Below are 16,721 nucleotides of genomic sequence, written 5' to 3'. Positions count from 1 at the left end.
TGGCATGGTTTTCCATTGGCACGGTGGTGAGGCTGGCATGGTTGTCATGCCGTGGTGCGGAGACGTGGCTGGCATGGCAGACCATTGGCACAGTGGCACGGCCGGCATGGTTGGCATGCCTTGGCGCGGAGACGTGGCTGGCATGGCATGCCATTGGCACAGTGGTGCGGCTGGCATGGTCGGAATGCCTTTGAGCGGAGACGTGGCTGGCATGGCATGCCATTGGCACAGTGGTGCGGCTGGCATGGTTGGCATGCCTTGGCGCGGAGACGTGGCTAACATGGCATGCCATTGGTACAGTGGTGCGGCTGGCATGGTCGGCATGCCTTGGCGCGGAGACGTGGCTGGCATGGCATGCCATTTTCACAGTCGTGCGGCTGGCATGGTTGGCATGCCTTGGAGCGGAGACGTGGATGGCATGGTTTGCCATTGGCACGGTGGTGCGGCTTGCATGGTTGGCATGCCTTGGCGCGGAGACGTGGCTGGCATGGTTTGCCATTGGCACGGTGGTGCGGCTGGCATGCCTTGGCGCGGAGACGTGGCTGGCATGGTTTTCCATTGGCACGGTGGTGCGGCTGGCATGGTTGGCATGCCATGGCACGGTAGCATGAGAATTAGGGTTTGGCATAGATGATGTCAGTCAATGTTAAGGGTTCTGCCGTGGAACATGAACCATGTAAAAAAAAGGTACCCTTGTAATCCTTACGTAGGCATGCTGATTGATTCAATAAATGTGCTAATGGTCATAGTGACGTCATGTCAGATGTACAGTTTTACGATTTTAACCCTAAGCTAAAAACCACCATCAACATTAAGTCCCCTGCTTAGCTCGGAACAGGAGCATTGTTGCGAGGTAAGCATAAGATGGTGACAGGCAAGGACAAAAATCGAAACGACAAGTCGTGAAAAGATGGTCAGGAAGGTCCGACTAACCTTTTTCGAGAGGTAAGGAGAGTTCATGATCCTCGTGTTTGGTGGCCTTGCATAGATTCTATTTGCGGTGTAGATCGTGAAGTGGTGAGATGAAGATTGCATGCTTAGTCTGGCCATGCATCACCTTGGATGGGTTAGGGAACGTCGAGACGCTGGCTTGGCGAGTTGTTGGTGTTGGTGCGGTTTGGAAGGGGTTCGCAGGCATTGCGCTGGCTTGGACTTGGTACGACGCGAGTGTGGGAATGGGCTTTGTCGATGGCTTGGCGTGGCAAGTCATGGCGCGACACGATGGCGCAAGGCATGATGCGGTTCGGCGAGGCAAGCATGCGCAGACGGCTTGGCACGGTGGTGGCTTGCTTCGCGGGAACGGTTGCCTCTTTTCCTTACTTGACTCAAATAGGAAGTCCTTTCCTTATTCAAAACTCCGAAAGTGTTATGACCGTAGAAAGGGGGCGTTATTCCTTCTCCTCATGTCACCTTGTCGGTTTTGTTTTTCAAGTCTTGGTGCTGGCGGCAGAGAAGTAACAACACGGGCAAGCGTGTCTTAAACTTGTACTTCCATGTTTTCTCACCAAACCCTAATTTAACACACGTGGCCAGGAATTTCCTTATATTCGCTAGTAGAAAACGGTTCCATTAGAATCTGGTGTCACGCCTCAATCCGCGGCTAGTAAGAGGCTTTCCTTTTCGGGACCTCGTCGCTCTGCTGGATATAAGAGATGATCTTGAATCCTTCATTCGGACAGGTCGTCCTGAAATCGTGCCTATCCTCTATCCTTTTGTTGATGGTGGATTTTCATTTTAAGGCTAAAACTGTGAAAGCCCAAATTATGCGCTAACATCCTGCAAAGGATAAAGCCATTAATAAAATGGTGAATACTTCCTCACCGTAAACTTATATCATTATCAATTAATGCATGACCAGCCTTGTATTTACTGTACTACTCCACTTTCATTATTGGTGCGACATGGCGACTGAGTGTTGCTCTCAGCAGAGCAACACGAATCTCCAAGCGTTAATAATGAAGCGTATACGAAATACCCGTACAGGCTGCAGTTCTCGAAGTGTTATACTAACACGATCAAGCATCTGGACTGTCTACGCCAGTCTTGGAAATAATCACGACCACGCAAGTCGGCCACATAGGTGCAAAGTCACGCCTGACAAAATAATCACCAAACGCCAGCCCAGAACGGGATATCCAGATTGGTGTAGAGCATCTTGGAAAAGCTCGTGCGCACAAGACCGCCTACGGCAGTCTTAAATCCATCACGACCGTCCAACTTCACCAGCATGGTTGGACGGCGTAGATTATCCCATGACCGGTTGGACAAATATTGTCCTGTACACCGACGAACCTTATTCCTACCTGCATGATCGACTCTTCCCTAACCTGACCAGATTGCAATATACGATTGCCCGAAGTTGGGTCAGCGTGGAGAATTGAGGGTCGCAGAAAAGTCCAGTAAAAACCTAAAATTGATCACGACCATCCAACTTTACCACCATGGTAGGATGGCTTAGATCAAGCCTGAGGTGGTCGGACATATACCACCATGTTCACCACCGGACCAGGAAGGGTCCCACACGGTCGGCCTCTCCGGATGAGGTATGTAGCACATGTTTTCGGTTAGCCAAACATACATGCACACGACCGGCCAAGAAACCCTAATTAAGGTTTGTGTCGCAAATCGATCACGAGCGTCCATTTTCTCCTGCTCGAATGAAGGGTCCAAGAATAGACTAAGCAGGTCCGGTGAGTAACAACACGATCACTGTGGGCCCACCTATCTCCACACCCGATCGGCCAAGGCATACCATGGCTAGTTTCCTCGATTCACACGCCCAAACTAGGCGTGGTCACACTTGCCAATTTCGAACCAATCTCGACCACTCAACTTCGCCGGACAAATTGAGTGGCTTAGATCACGTTTCTATGGGACAATAAGGTACATACGTGTACACCAGCCCGCTGTCTGCACGCCTGACTGATCGGCCAAGACCGACCAGGCTTGGTCGTCCCGAAACGCGCGCCCGAAGTAGGCATGACGCGCGGCCTTTGCGGCATGAGATTTATGTCGCAAATCAATCTTAGCCATTCCTCTTTGCCTGACAAATTCAGTGGTCTAGATTGCACCTTCATGAGACAGTGAGGTATAGGTGCCTACACCAGCATGCCGTCTACACGCATGTCTGATAGGCCCTGCCAAATATGTCTCCCATGCTTGGATTCGACCAAGCTAAAGGTTGGTGTTTGAGAACCTCCTAAACCCTAATCCAACGGTCGCAGATGTGGGTCGCAATCCATCTCGTCCGTCCAACTTCAACAGCTTGGACGGACAACGTAAGATAGGAGTTAAGCGACCAGTGAGGCATCACCACGATCACCGTCCACCAATCTTCCACACAAAGTGATCGGCCAAGTCAGGACTTACCTGCACATCCTCCAAACGATCACTCGAAGATGGATAGACATGCATATATTTTAAGACGCTTAATCGTGACTTACTCCGTTAAGCCTTAAAACAGCGATGCTTCAGACATGCTGATTATATTCGATCCATTACCTGCATAGAATACACACGATATTTCACAAATACCGACTTCCTAAATAACTTAGTTATTTAATCTAGCATCACATGCTACCTTTTGTGGGTCCCACGATCCACACACTCGAGACATTAATCATGTAACAAACTGGGGGATACATACTGGGGTATTGGTCTGGCGGTGTACAGCGTGCATCGCACAACGCGCCATCACAAGAACGTTTCAGGAAGACATGGACGGTTAGTGATGATGGGAGAAGTGGGAAAGACTAATCGTGTGACACTAACATACACAACTCCACTCCTCCATCACTCCGCTTTCTCCACTTCCCATGAGAGACGTGGGTAAGGCTCAATGACTTGTATAAATAGGTTCTCCTCCCTATTTCAAAACAACCACAAGACATAAACCAATTTTTGATACAACGTATCCAAACACCAGAACTGATAGCTTACATTCTGCAAGCCAGTTCAGCTTTCTGATACAATTCATAAACAGCCAACACCTCCACATTCTCAACACCTTCTTGGCTTCCCTCCCTAAGATCAACCCCATCTCCTTCACTTTGTGACCGAAGCAAGTCTGGAACGACCATTTCTTGGTTTAGGCCAGAGTTGTACAGATTGATTTCTCGAATCAAAAGCACTCCCATGCAGTGCATTTGTTTAGGGTTTAGATTCATTTCTCATCCGCACACCCCAAATTACCAAAACCGGCAGAAATAGTTTTCACCCATAAACAATTGCCGACCACAGTGGGAGGTTAATCTCTCGGTTGTAAAGTCAATTTCTTCAAAACCCGATTCAAATTCATCAATTTCGAAGGAGTAGATCTTAGATTAAATTCAATCATCAACCTGTTTCAAGATGGTAGAACTTAGGTCAGGATCAGCAATCAATTCTGATGGAGCTAGTGCGGATAACACTCTTGGCATCGATGTACCTGTCAGTGGAGCTACTGTGGTCAATACATCCCGTGGAGTCGTCTCTTCTACCACCAACTCCAGCGGAGCAGGAGATGTTCCTGTAAGTGTAACACCTCCTATCACCAGAGCCAGAGAAGCCGCAAATCCCGGCATCTCCTCAAGTGTAACGCCTCCGGCAGTCACCAGGGAAACAGCTTCCACTCCTTCATCATCAGGACGAGGAGCCGGAGGGACGAGAGGAGAACCATCTCCCATTACCATCGCAGACTTGATGGAGAGGCAGGAAGCTCTTGCTAAGACTCAAACAGATATGGCTGCAACTCAGAAAGAGGTACTCACTTTCCTCAAAACTTTAACTGAACGATTACCACAAGATTCACGACAACCCGGAGTAGGCATCTCCATCCTGACCCACATGAATGAAGAAACTCGCGTTGCTCCTGAACGCCCAAGAGAAAGGGACCAGCCGTCCAACTTCATCACACGTGAGGACCTGGAACGACTTCTCCAAAAACGAGGCAAAGGAAATCCAACAGATGTACACCAGCATCAGCCGCCGTACCCTCAATATGTGCAACGAATTCCTATTCCAAGTGGATACACATCTCCTCAGTTCTCCCTCTACGATGGTACTGGTAATGCTCGTGAACACATCTCTCGATTCTTGGAATCCCTGGGGGAGCATGAATACAATAATGTTCTCCGCCTGAAAGAATTCTCAAAGTCACTTACGGGAAGGGCATACACCTGGTACAACAACATCGCGCCTAACAACATATCCAATTGGGACGAGATGGTCAGTGCTTTCTACAGAAAGAACAGATCACCTTTTCAAACCTGGGAAGAGTTTTTCAGCGGAACAACGAGCATCCGAATGACTTCGTTAAGAGGTTCAGAACTCAAGCACTGGATTTTCACGACCCAAACGTCACCGAACGCCAATTGGTAGAGCTGTGCATTAATGGGATGATACCCATATACCTCCCTTTATTAGAGAACCTGGGCTTTCAAACGTTCTCCGAGCTCCATGAAGCTGCCAAACGCTCAGCCACAACTGCACCAGCATTGCTAGAGAGAACCAGGGTTGTTCGAAGCGAATATCCACGTGAGATTCGAGGAAGCAGGCGTCTCACGGAAAAGCAATACAACACTGGTCCTTCTGTGAGTGTGGTGGGCGGAGGAGGAAAAAGGAAAGCTTCAACAACAGAACAACAAGCCAAGCGTACAACTCCGGCACACACGACTTCGTCTCGGAAGGGAGCGGACAAAGCTCCTGCACAAGACACCGAAGATGCAGGCTTCCCTTTCCCCATGAATTAAGTAATGTAACTCTTGGAAGCATGGATTCAAGACGATGCCATCAAGCTGCCTCCTATCAGACATTCACCAACTGAAAAAGACATAGCGGACCCCAAGTACTGCCGCTACCATAGGTTTGTTTATCATCCAACCAAATATTGCAACAGGCTGAAACAAATCTTCAGAGAGGAGATAGAGGCAGGAGAACTCCAGCTAGGGAACGAAGGTGTTCATAGAGATCCTCTTCCTGACAGGAACTGCATGATTTCCGGGGATTCTGTTTGCAAGACTGTACAATCTATGATGGAGCATTTTTGTGAAATCTTATATTTCTCCAAGGCACAACGCCAGGACATATTTGCATCCTTCAACCGCGTTGTATCAGGAAGGCGTTTGTATCCAGAAAAGGAAGCAGTCCCGAAACCTCAATCTTTCCTGGAAGATGCAAGCAGGGGAAACTGGGGACTCTTAACCGTCACTCGTTTGAAGGATGTCGAGTTCGATAGAACATTAATTTATAAGGCCTCCGAATTAAACATCATCACTCTCAAGACCTTGAAAGAAGCAAGGATTTCAAAGCAGGAGGCTACTCGCAGCCCAACTGTGATTAAGACTCCAGAAGGAGAGCTTGGAGATGCATATGGATACATCGATCTTGAAGTTAAATTGGGTGATACCTCGACACAAGCAAAGTTCTACATAGTCAAAGAACATACCAGTTACAACATGATCCTAGGTCGCTCTTGGGTACATGACAACAAGACAACACTGGGAGTTTGTCCTCTACCAGCCTCGATACCCGAAAGGATCTCCAACAAGCCGCATGGACTTGAAGACTATTTGTTTCCGCACAATCTGCAGCTCTCAAATGTGACACAACTTCCCGGAGAGAGCCCGTCAGCATACATTAAAAGGTTCCGAGCCCAAGTAAGTCTATCACGCAACCCTTTTATACAACCAATCACTCCTCACCCTGACAAGCACTGGGGACTGGTTCCAACTAACAAACCAACCCCCGCTAAGATATGTGAATGGGAGGCCGACCCTTCAAGCGTTTTATCAAAATCTTAGAGGCTTTCTCGGTCAAAGATGATAAGGCCAAGATCCAGGCATCTGCACGCCCAAACCCATTTGGAATTGGAGATCTGGTGACGAAGACGGCTACATTCAAGGTTGGGAGCATGACGATGAAAGTAACCAATCCACCTGACTCACCCACTGAAAGAGAGGATGAACCATACCTGGTAGCAGACGTTATCCTAGGAGGCTACTGCAAGCTCATCAACGCTGACAAACTGGAAGGCGTAACAATTCACTCGCGATAGCTCAAACCCTACCGTACTTAAGATGTTGTGCTACCACTTTCTAGCGTCCTCCACACTTTAAAACGCTGTGCTATTTTCTCCAGCGTGTCTTTTTACAATTACCTTTTCATGTCATATTTGTAATTCCTCCAGAAAATGATTGCAATACTTGAATTCATAATTAGGGTTTCAATTTTCAATTTCAAATTAATTGAAGTATTATTTCCATCCAAGAACTTCTTTACCCCTAAAGGAAGACACAAAGTCCTGAGTCAGCCTAAACCCATTAGAGCAAGACAGAGAAGGAAACCCTAAGCAAACATTTCGTACGAAGTCAAGGAAATAGAATATGTGCGGAAAAGGAAGATGCTTTGAGCCATTCACCCAGCAAGACCATGGAGATCTCACGTCAGGAGCACATACAGGTCCGTGGTATTCCATTATGACATTATTTATTTTATCATAAAGAATCACATGCATATGAAGGCACACCATTGCGCCTGAAAAGGTTCAGATGTAGTCTTAACAAAGGAATATAACATAAAAACCTTTATTCAAGCAAGCAAACAAAAGATCCTGGACTCGGCCGCCATTGAGTACAAGGAAGATGTTTATGAATTACGGGATTGTATTTAAAGAGAAAGAGAAGCAAAAAGCCTAGCCGTCAACAAGGTCGACCGCGTCAGCACCACTACTAGGTCCTGCTTCAACGCCATCACTATCGTGGGCCGTTACTGTTTTTTCCTTCGAATTTTTCGCTTCAGATGATTCCGCAGCAACACTCTCCGTCCCAATATCATCGGCAGGAGCAGCTTCCATGTATTCCTCAAGGGCCACATCAACATTAGAGATTGTGTTGGATGCTTTCAGACGCTCAGGTTCATCTGTGTCAGAATCAAGGATTATCACACCGTCGTGGATTGGATAATCACACTTATCTTCACCAGGAGGCGTCTATGTTCAACCCTCCGCCTCTTTAACCATGCTGTAAACCTCTCTGCCCTTGCGCTCACTGGTGCACGCAACGCCTTCATCGCGCCTCCATCCCTCCTCCATGTCAATTGCAGCTGAAAGGGCACAGATACGTCCCCTGGCAATACGAAGATGCAGAACAGACATCCCCTGTATAGCACGACCGACTTCGCAAAGTGGGAGATCGATTTTAGCCATTACTTCTTTGTGCGCATTAGCTTCGGGCTTGTCAACTTCGAAACTTTTTCTGGAGAAGTTACAGAATGATCATCGCCTACCGCTTCCATGACAAGCTACAAAGAAGAAGATGTTGTGAGCACACAAAAAAAAACGTGTATATCATCATCAGATCAGATAAGTGCGGAGCATTACCTGGGATATACGACTACGAGACGAGAGGAACCCTTGGAATTTATATCTCGAGAGTCAGCAGAATCCCAGGAGAAAAGGGGTCTTTATTTTCCACCTATAAAGGCTACTGATTCGGGATAGTGATCAACGATGCTTATCATATATATCTGGGAAAAGCTATCGTGCAACAGAGGGGAGTACACCCAGCTCAAGAAGCGGGCCAAGCTCCGTCAGGACATCCCGGGGAGAACGATGTCCATCAACGTGGTAAATATATACTCACTCGGTCATTTCTGTATACAAATTTATCACCATCTCATGCGTACCCCACAATAGTGTAACCATTATGTGATAGGCAGTGGAATTAATGTTGATGGTGGATTTTCATTTTAAGGCTAAAACTGTGAAAGCCCAAATTATGCGCTAACATCCTGCAAAGGATAAAGCCACTAATAAAATGGTGAATACTTACTCACTGTAAACTTATAACATTATCAATTAATGCATGACCAGCCTTGTATTTCCTGTACTGCTCCACTCTCATTATTGGTGCGGCATGACGACTGAGTGTTGCTCTCAGCAGAGCAACACGAATCTTCAAGCGTTAATAATGAAGCGTATACGAAATACCCGTACAGGATGCAGTTCTCGGAGTGTTATACTAACCCGATCGAGCATCTGGACTGTCTACGTCAGTCTTGGAAATAATCACGACCACGCAAGTCGGCCGCATAGGTGCAAAGTCACGCCTGACAAAATAATCACCAAACGCCAGCCCAGAATGGGATATCCAGACTGGTGTGGAGCAGGTTGGAAAAGCTCGTGCACACAAGACCGCCTACGGCAGTCTCAAATTCATCACGATCGTCCAATTTCACCAGCATGGTTGGACGATGTAGATTATCCCATGACCGGTTGGACAAAGCTTGTCCTGTACACCGGCGAACCTTCTTCCTACCTGCATGATCGATTCTTCCATAACCTGACCAGATCGCAATATACGATTGTCTGAAGTTGGGTCAGCGTGGAGAATTGAGGGTCGCAGAAAAGTCCACTAAAAACCTAAAATTGATCACGACCATCCAATTTTACCACCATGATTGGATGGCTTAGATCAAGCCCGAGGTGGTCGGACATATATCACCATGTTCACCACCGGCCTAGCAAGGGTCCCACACGGCCGGCCTCTCCGGATGAGGTATGTAGCACATGTTTTCGGTTATACAAACATGCATGCACACGACCGGCCAAGAAACCCTAATTAGGGTTTGTGTCGCAAATCGATCACGAGCGTCCATTTTCTCCTGCTCGAATGAAGGGTCCAAGAATAGACTAAGCAGGTCCGGTGAGTAACAACACGATCACTGTGGGCCCACCTATCTCCACACCCGATCGGCCAAGGCATACCATGGCTAGTTGCCTCGATTCACACGCCCAAACTAGGCGTGGTCACACTTGCCAATTGCGAACCAATCTCGACCACTCAACTTCGCCGGACAAATTGAGTGGCTTAGATCATGTTTCTATGGGACAATAAGGTACATACGTGTACACCAGCCCGCCGTCTGCACGCCTGACTGATCGTCCAAGACCGACCAGGCTTGGTCATCCCGAAACGCGCGCCCGAAATAGGCATGACGCGCGGCCTTTGCGGCATGAGATTTATGTCGCAAATCAATCTTAGCCATTCCTCTTTGCCTGACAAATTCAGTGGTCTAGATTGCACCTTCATGAGACAGTGAGGTATAGGTTCCTACACCAGCATGTCGTCTACACGCATGTCCGATAGGCCCTGCCAAATATGTCTCCCATGCTTGGATTCGACCAAGCTAAAGGTTGGTGTTTGAGCACCTCCTAAACCCTAATCCAACGGTCGCAGATGTGGGTCCCAATCCATCTCGTCCGTCCAACTTCACCAGCTTGGACGGACAACCTAAGATAGGAGTTAAGCGACCAGTGAGGCATCACCACGATCACCGTCCATCACTCTTCCACACAAAGTGATCGGCCAAGTCAGGACTTACCTTTACATCCTCCAAACGATCACTCGAAGATGGCTAGACATGCATCTATTTTAAGACGCTTAATCGTGACTTACTCCGTTAAGCCTTAAAACAACGATGCTTCACACATGCTGATTATATTGGATGCATTACCTGCATAGAATACACACGATATTTCACAAATACCGACTTCCTAAATAACTTAGTTATTTAATCTAGCATCACATGCTACCTTTTTTGGGTCCCACGATCTACACACTCGAGACATTAATCATGTCACAAACTGGGGGATACATACTGGGGTATTGGTCTGGCGGTTTACAGCGTGCATCACACAACTTGCCATCACAAGAACATGTCAGGAAGACATGGACGGTTAGTGATGATGGGAGAAGTGGGCAAGACTAATCGTGTGACACTAACATACACAACTCCACTCCTCCATCACTCCACTTTCTCCACTTCCCATGAGAGACGTGGGTAAGGCTCAATGACTTGTATAAATAGGTTCTACTCCCTATTTCAAAACAACACAAGACAGAAACCAAGTGTTGATACAACGTATCCAAACACCAGAACTGATAGCTTACGTTCTGCAAGCCAGTTCAGCTTTCTGATACAAGTCATAAACAGCCAACACCTCCACATTCTCAACACCTTCTTCGCTTCCCTTCCTAAAATCAACCCCATCTCCTTCACTTTATGACCGATGCAAGTCTGGAACGACCATTTCTTGGTTTAGGCCAGAGTTGTACAGATTGATTTCTCGAATCAAAAGCACTCTAGTGCAGTGCATTTGTTTAGGGTTTAAATTCATTTCTCATCCGCACACCCCAAATTACCAAAACCGGCAGAAATAGTTTTCACCCATAAACACCTTTCTATGGTTTTGTAGCGCATAATGGGATCTTCCAGTGACAGACGTGCCTCCAACTCTTCGGGGAGAAACTTTGGAATCGGCGAAAACCAGTCTTCTTTTCATAGGGAGGCATTGAATAGAATTGAATCTCTGTTCCGTGAAGCTGGCGAAATTATTCGGGACATACATTTGGAGGAAGAACGGGAAGGCGGCGAAGCATCCCAGTGCGTTGAGAGGCTTTGGTGCAACAGAACCTCTTCACGGCCGACTGTTAGGGCGGGATAGTTTGCTTCTCAGTTGAAACGGCGGAAGACCGAGTTTGTGAAACTTTTAGGGGAAAATAAACGTAGCTCCCCTGTCCAGGACGGTGTCATAACCCTTGGTTCTAATGAATCGGGAAATTCTCCTTGAAAGGTCGCTGAGAAGACTTCTGAGGAAGATGATGATGTTGCAGTTGATGAAACTGAAACAACTTTCGGAGATGACTACGAAACTGTTGTCGGTGATATTGGGGAACTCGTGGTGGCGTATGTTGGGTTGGTCGTTGAGGCGGATGCCGGTAAAGAGATGGATGTTGTTGCTGTCGAGACGACTTCCGGGTGGGATGTTGAGGCTGCTATTGCTGATGTGGCTTCTGAATGGAATCATTGCTGCCCGAAAGATTGTTGGGGAAAGTGTTTGAAAGAGCTCTGACCGAGGCATTGGCAATTCACGCATTATGTTTCAATGCCTAGCTTCTCTATTTGTACCCTATCTAAAATAGCACTCGTACGTATCGCATGAATCTTATAATGGAAGCTTAAATCCGGTTTATTGTGAAAGCCGGTTGGTTTATTAGGGAAACCAGTGGGTTTGTTTTGGAAACGCACAAGGCTTATTGTAGAAGCCTGGATTGGTTTATTATGGAGACTGGAGGGTTTATGGTAGAAACCCACTTGGCTTAATATGGAAGCCCAAATTGGTTTATGGTAGAAATCCACCTGATTTAATATGGAAGCCCAAATGTCCATGGGTAAAAAGATCTTAATAGAGAGGTTAAGATTTTTATGGAATAATTATTATAGATAATTATTATAGATAATTATTATAGATAATTATTAAATATTATTTAAGATAAATCCTGATGGAAGGAGGATAATTATCTTAAGTAGTAATAATTATTATTCAAGATAATAATTATTTAGGATAAATGTGGATTATGATAAATATTAGGGTTTATCATGAATTTGGTTGTTATTTGGGATGAATACAGATGAGGGAGGTTATTTGGATAACTATTGAAACCCTAAAGTTACATCTCTTTCTGCCTATATATAGAGGTTAAATCTCAACCCAAAGGGAAAAAACGATTCTTTTCACCACAATATACTTGCATAGAGCATCCGCTGACTTTAGCATCGGAGTGTTTTTGCAGGTACCCCCACCACTCTGATCAATTCTTTGGAGATTCTTCGTCAACGGCAGCGATTGGATCAACCTTCCCGCATCTCGAAGATTGTTGGAGTGAATATTTTTGCACCAACATATTTTGGCGCTTACTAAGGGGACTACGAAGAAAAGATCGTGCTCCCCAATTGATAGAAGTCGTTCTCAAGTGATTTTCGAAACTAGGGTTTCAAAATCATTGTGAACAAGGAGTTACAACAGGTTTCACAACCTTTATAGAAGTTGCAGGAAGTCCCAGCGACGTAACAGAAAGTTGCAGGAGCTTCTGAACACTTTCAGAAAGTTACAGGAGGTTCCAACAACGTACCAAAAAGTTGCTATTTTTCCAGCGCCGTACCAAAAAGTTGCTGTTTTTCTAACGACGTACCGAAAAGTTGCAGGGATTACTGAACACTTTCAAAAAAGTTGCTGAAAGATCCAGAACTTTTTCAGAAGGTTGCGGGAAGGTCCAAAAACGTCGCAGAAGGTTCTGCCAAAGTTGTAAAAGAAAAGTTTGAAAGAAAAGAGAAACGAATGGAGGCATCAGGAGAAAATCGACATGAGATGGATATAGATCTACCTGCTGGGAATCAATCGAATCAACAAGCAAATACTCGAACTTTGAGAAGCTTTGTTGTCCAAAGATTCGACGATAGGGATGGGAGATCGGTGTAGGTGTAATCAACAACATCAGCTTCTCGTTCACGTTCAGAGGGGTTTGTTCCTAGAGTGAACTACGTGTTGGTAAACAGATCTCCACATCCTACCACCAGCAGAAGAGACCGTCGTCAAGGAGAATCTTCAGGCCAACATCCGAGCAACTAGGTCCTTCGAGAAGGGGATATTGCTAGCAGATGTGTGCGTGCTCGAGCTAACAATCCACCTGTTAGTCAGGCTAACACCACACCAGCCATACAGACCAACGTTCCACCTACGAGAAATAACCCGCTGGTGATACCTATCGATTTAACAGTTCGTGAGCGGCCGCATGAATTGGAAAGAGAGAACAAACGACTCAAAGTTGCTTTGGAGAAAATAAGAGATCTTGAAGCACCAGCAAACTCACGTTCTGGAAGTGGAAGGACAAATCGTCACCGAGGTCCAAATAGTCCACGAAGAAAAAACGAAGTTATTGATGATCGTTGGCGAAGTAGGTATGATGGAAGAAGAGTTGAGGATGAAAGGGACCGTTTACAAAGTCGTAGTCGACGAGGAAATAACCTTTATGAACGTTATACTCCAAATGATGATTATTATTATGGAGTTGAAAGAGGTAGTCAGGCAGGGACCAGTCGTAGGAGGCAGGGACTGAGAATTGATCGAACCAATGATGGGTACTCAAAGATATCAAGGCGTGAAAGATATAATTCCAAAAGAAGAACATATCTTGTTAGGAATGAACAAATTCGCAAGGAAACGGAGGATGACTCGGAGAAGAACGAAGTGCTTAGCAGAAAGAAGCTTAGCGCCATGATTGATGAGTTGTTAACGCAAAAGCAATCTAGAGATGAAGAGCGGCAAATATTATCCATGAAGAAGTCAATGGATTCTCCATTTGTTGGGAAGATAAGGCGATTCCGCCCACCCTCAAACTTTAGCCAGCCTCAGTTCAAAGAATTTTTTGACGGCAAGAATGAGAATCCGGTGGAGCACGTCCAGCATTTTCAAGCCTCGATGAGTTTGTGGGGATACAGTGACGAACTACTTTGCAGAACTTTTCCAATGACTTTGACGGGTAAGGCTCTAACTTGGTTCTCACATTTAGAGTCTAATTCAATCAAGGATTTTGGAATGTTGTCGGATGCCTTTTTCGAGCAGTACAAGATTAATCTCGGGAGCAAGAAGGGAAGCAGTCATTTATTCCTCTTGCATAGGGAACCTGGCGAAAGTCTACGTGATTTTAATATAAGGTTCCGTCAGGAAGTAAGCGAAGTTGGAAAAGTTGATGAGAGTTTCGTGATAGAAGCATACAAAAATGCAATGGAGTATGATGAATTCGGAATTTACAATTCATTAACAGTCCAACCAGTTGGAAGCCTCAGAGAGTTGTATGACAGGTCTGATTGATATGCTAAGGCAGAGAAAGAAAAGAAAGCAAAGTTATCGCGAACAGCAAGAAGGACAATGGTCGAGGGACCGGCGAAACCGAAACAACAATTTGAAGGTAATACCAAAAACAAGAGCCATGAAGGTCCAGCAAGGAAGGTGAGAAACGATGAAGATTCACGTAAGCCGCAAGAAAAGCAAAGAGTAAAGTTTCCCAAGCTGAATATTGGACTTGGGGAACTTTTTAAGAAGATTAAAGACTCGCTGCCCATTCTAGAGCCCCTACCAGCGGAAACAAGGGATAAGAGAGATAAGAATAAGTATTTTTCTCATCACAAAGATCATGGGCACAATATAGATACTTGTCGTGCTCTTGCAGCGGAAGTCCAGAAAATGATTGAAGAAGGAAAGCTGCAACAGTATGTGAAGAATAGTCCGGCACAAGTCAACACACTGGCCAACACTCTAGATTTACGAGAGATTAGAGTGAGCCACGCAAGAGTTAACACAACTTCGAGAAAGGCTCAGGAGAATGCTACACGGTTGAAGTTACATCATATTAACGATTGGCGAGTATCAAACAAGGTCGATTATGCCAGTCTGATTGGTACGAAGACCTTGGAGGAGGGGAAGACTAAGATTTCTTTTTCGAACGCTGATCTTGCTGGAGTATATCAACCACATAATGATGCAATCGTGATTCTAGGTCTCATTGGGATGTATAAGGTACGTCGAGTTCTGGTTGATACTGGAAGTTCAATTAACGTCATATTCTCGGGAGCATACTCTTCAATGAATTTGAGCGAGAGTCAAGTTGAAGCAGATGATAACCCTATCATTGGATTCAGTGGAGAAACGATGACAGCAATAGGAAGGATTAATGTGCCTACGATGGTGGGAGGAAGGACGGTTATGCAATATTTCTCGTTGCTAGATTGCCGTGCACCCTACAACGCTATCTTAGGGCGTGATTGGATCCATGCAATGGAGGCGGTAACTTCCACTGTCCACCAGTGCTTGAAGTTCATTACTCCAGCAGGGGTGATGAAGGTTAGAAGCGACCAGGTGGCATCTCATAAATGTCACGAAAGCGCAATGGAGGAGTATAGAAAGTCAGAACTAAAGGGTTCAGAAATACTCCAGGTGGAAAAGAAATTGTAGCAATCACAGTGCTTCCCGACCTCTTATCAAGGAAGAGGAAAGGAAGGACCACCAACTATTGAGGAGTTGGTGGAAGTGCAAATTGGGGATCAGAAGGAGCAGACAACGTTTATCGGAGCAGAATTGATGTTACGCGAAAGTGAAAGCTTGATCACCCTACTGAAAAATAATAAAGATGTCTTCGCTTGGAGTCTCAGGGACATGCCAGGTATTGACCCCGTCATCACATGCCATCGGTTGAATATCAGTGAAGGATTTAAACCAGTGAGGCAGAAGCCACAAAAAATGGCTCCGGAAAGGAAGGCAAAGGTTGCTGAGGAGATTGACAGGATGTTAGAAGCAAGAATAATAAGACCTGTCAAGTATCCAGAATGGTTAGCAAATATTTTAGCAGTTCCGAAGAAAAATGGGAAAATTCGAGTATGTATTGATTTTACAAATTTGGATAAAGCATGCCCAAGCGATCCTTACCCCATACCCAGGATCGTTGAGTTAGTAGACGCTACCTCGGGATTTGAAAGATTGGCATTCATGGAAGGATATTCTGGTTATAATCAAATTCCATTGTATGAGGAAGATCAAGAACATACGGCGTTCATAACAGACAAAGGGATATATTGTTACCTCGTTATGCCATTTGGTTTGAAGAACGCGGGAGCAACTTATCAGCGTCTCGTGGATGAAATGTTCAAGGATATGATCGGGAAAACCATGGAAGTTTACATCGACGATATGGTGGTCAAGTCCAAAAAGAAGGAATCTCACCTTATGGACTTGAAAAGAACCTTTGATCGGCTCCGGCAATATGGGATGAAGTTAAACCCATCGAAGTGCTCTTTTGGACTCACATCTGGGAAGTTCCTTGGGTATATGATGACACAAAGAGGAATTG

General features: G+C 45.7%; 1 protein-coding gene across 1 annotated transcript; it reads left to right on the top strand.

The window, feature by feature from the left end:
- The first annotated feature begins 14,746 nt into the window (after positions 1 to 14,746).
- LOC113359045 lies at positions 14,747 to 15,829 on the top strand. Its single transcript, XM_026602742.1, has one exon. It carries the CDS (start codon positions 14,747 to 14,749, stop codon positions 15,827 to 15,829), a length of 1,083 nt encoding a protein of 360 aa, XP_026458527.1.
- The last annotated feature ends 892 nt before the right edge of the window (positions 15,830 to 16,721 follow it).

This window comes from Papaver somniferum, chromosome 3 (genome assembly GCF_003573695.1).
Source record: "Papaver somniferum cultivar HN1 chromosome 3, ASM357369v1, whole genome shotgun sequence".
NCBI classification, from domain to species: Eukaryota; Viridiplantae; Streptophyta; class Magnoliopsida; order Ranunculales; family Papaveraceae; genus Papaver; species Papaver somniferum.
The sequence above is the reverse complement of the archived record's forward strand: the minus strand, read 5'-3'. Positions and strand labels throughout refer to the sequence as shown.

Excerpts from the sequence above, each read along its gene's own strand:
- LOC113359045 (XM_026602742.1), top strand. The coding sequence starts at position 14,747 with ATGGTCGAGGGACCGGCGAAACCGAAACAACAATTTGAAGGTAATACC.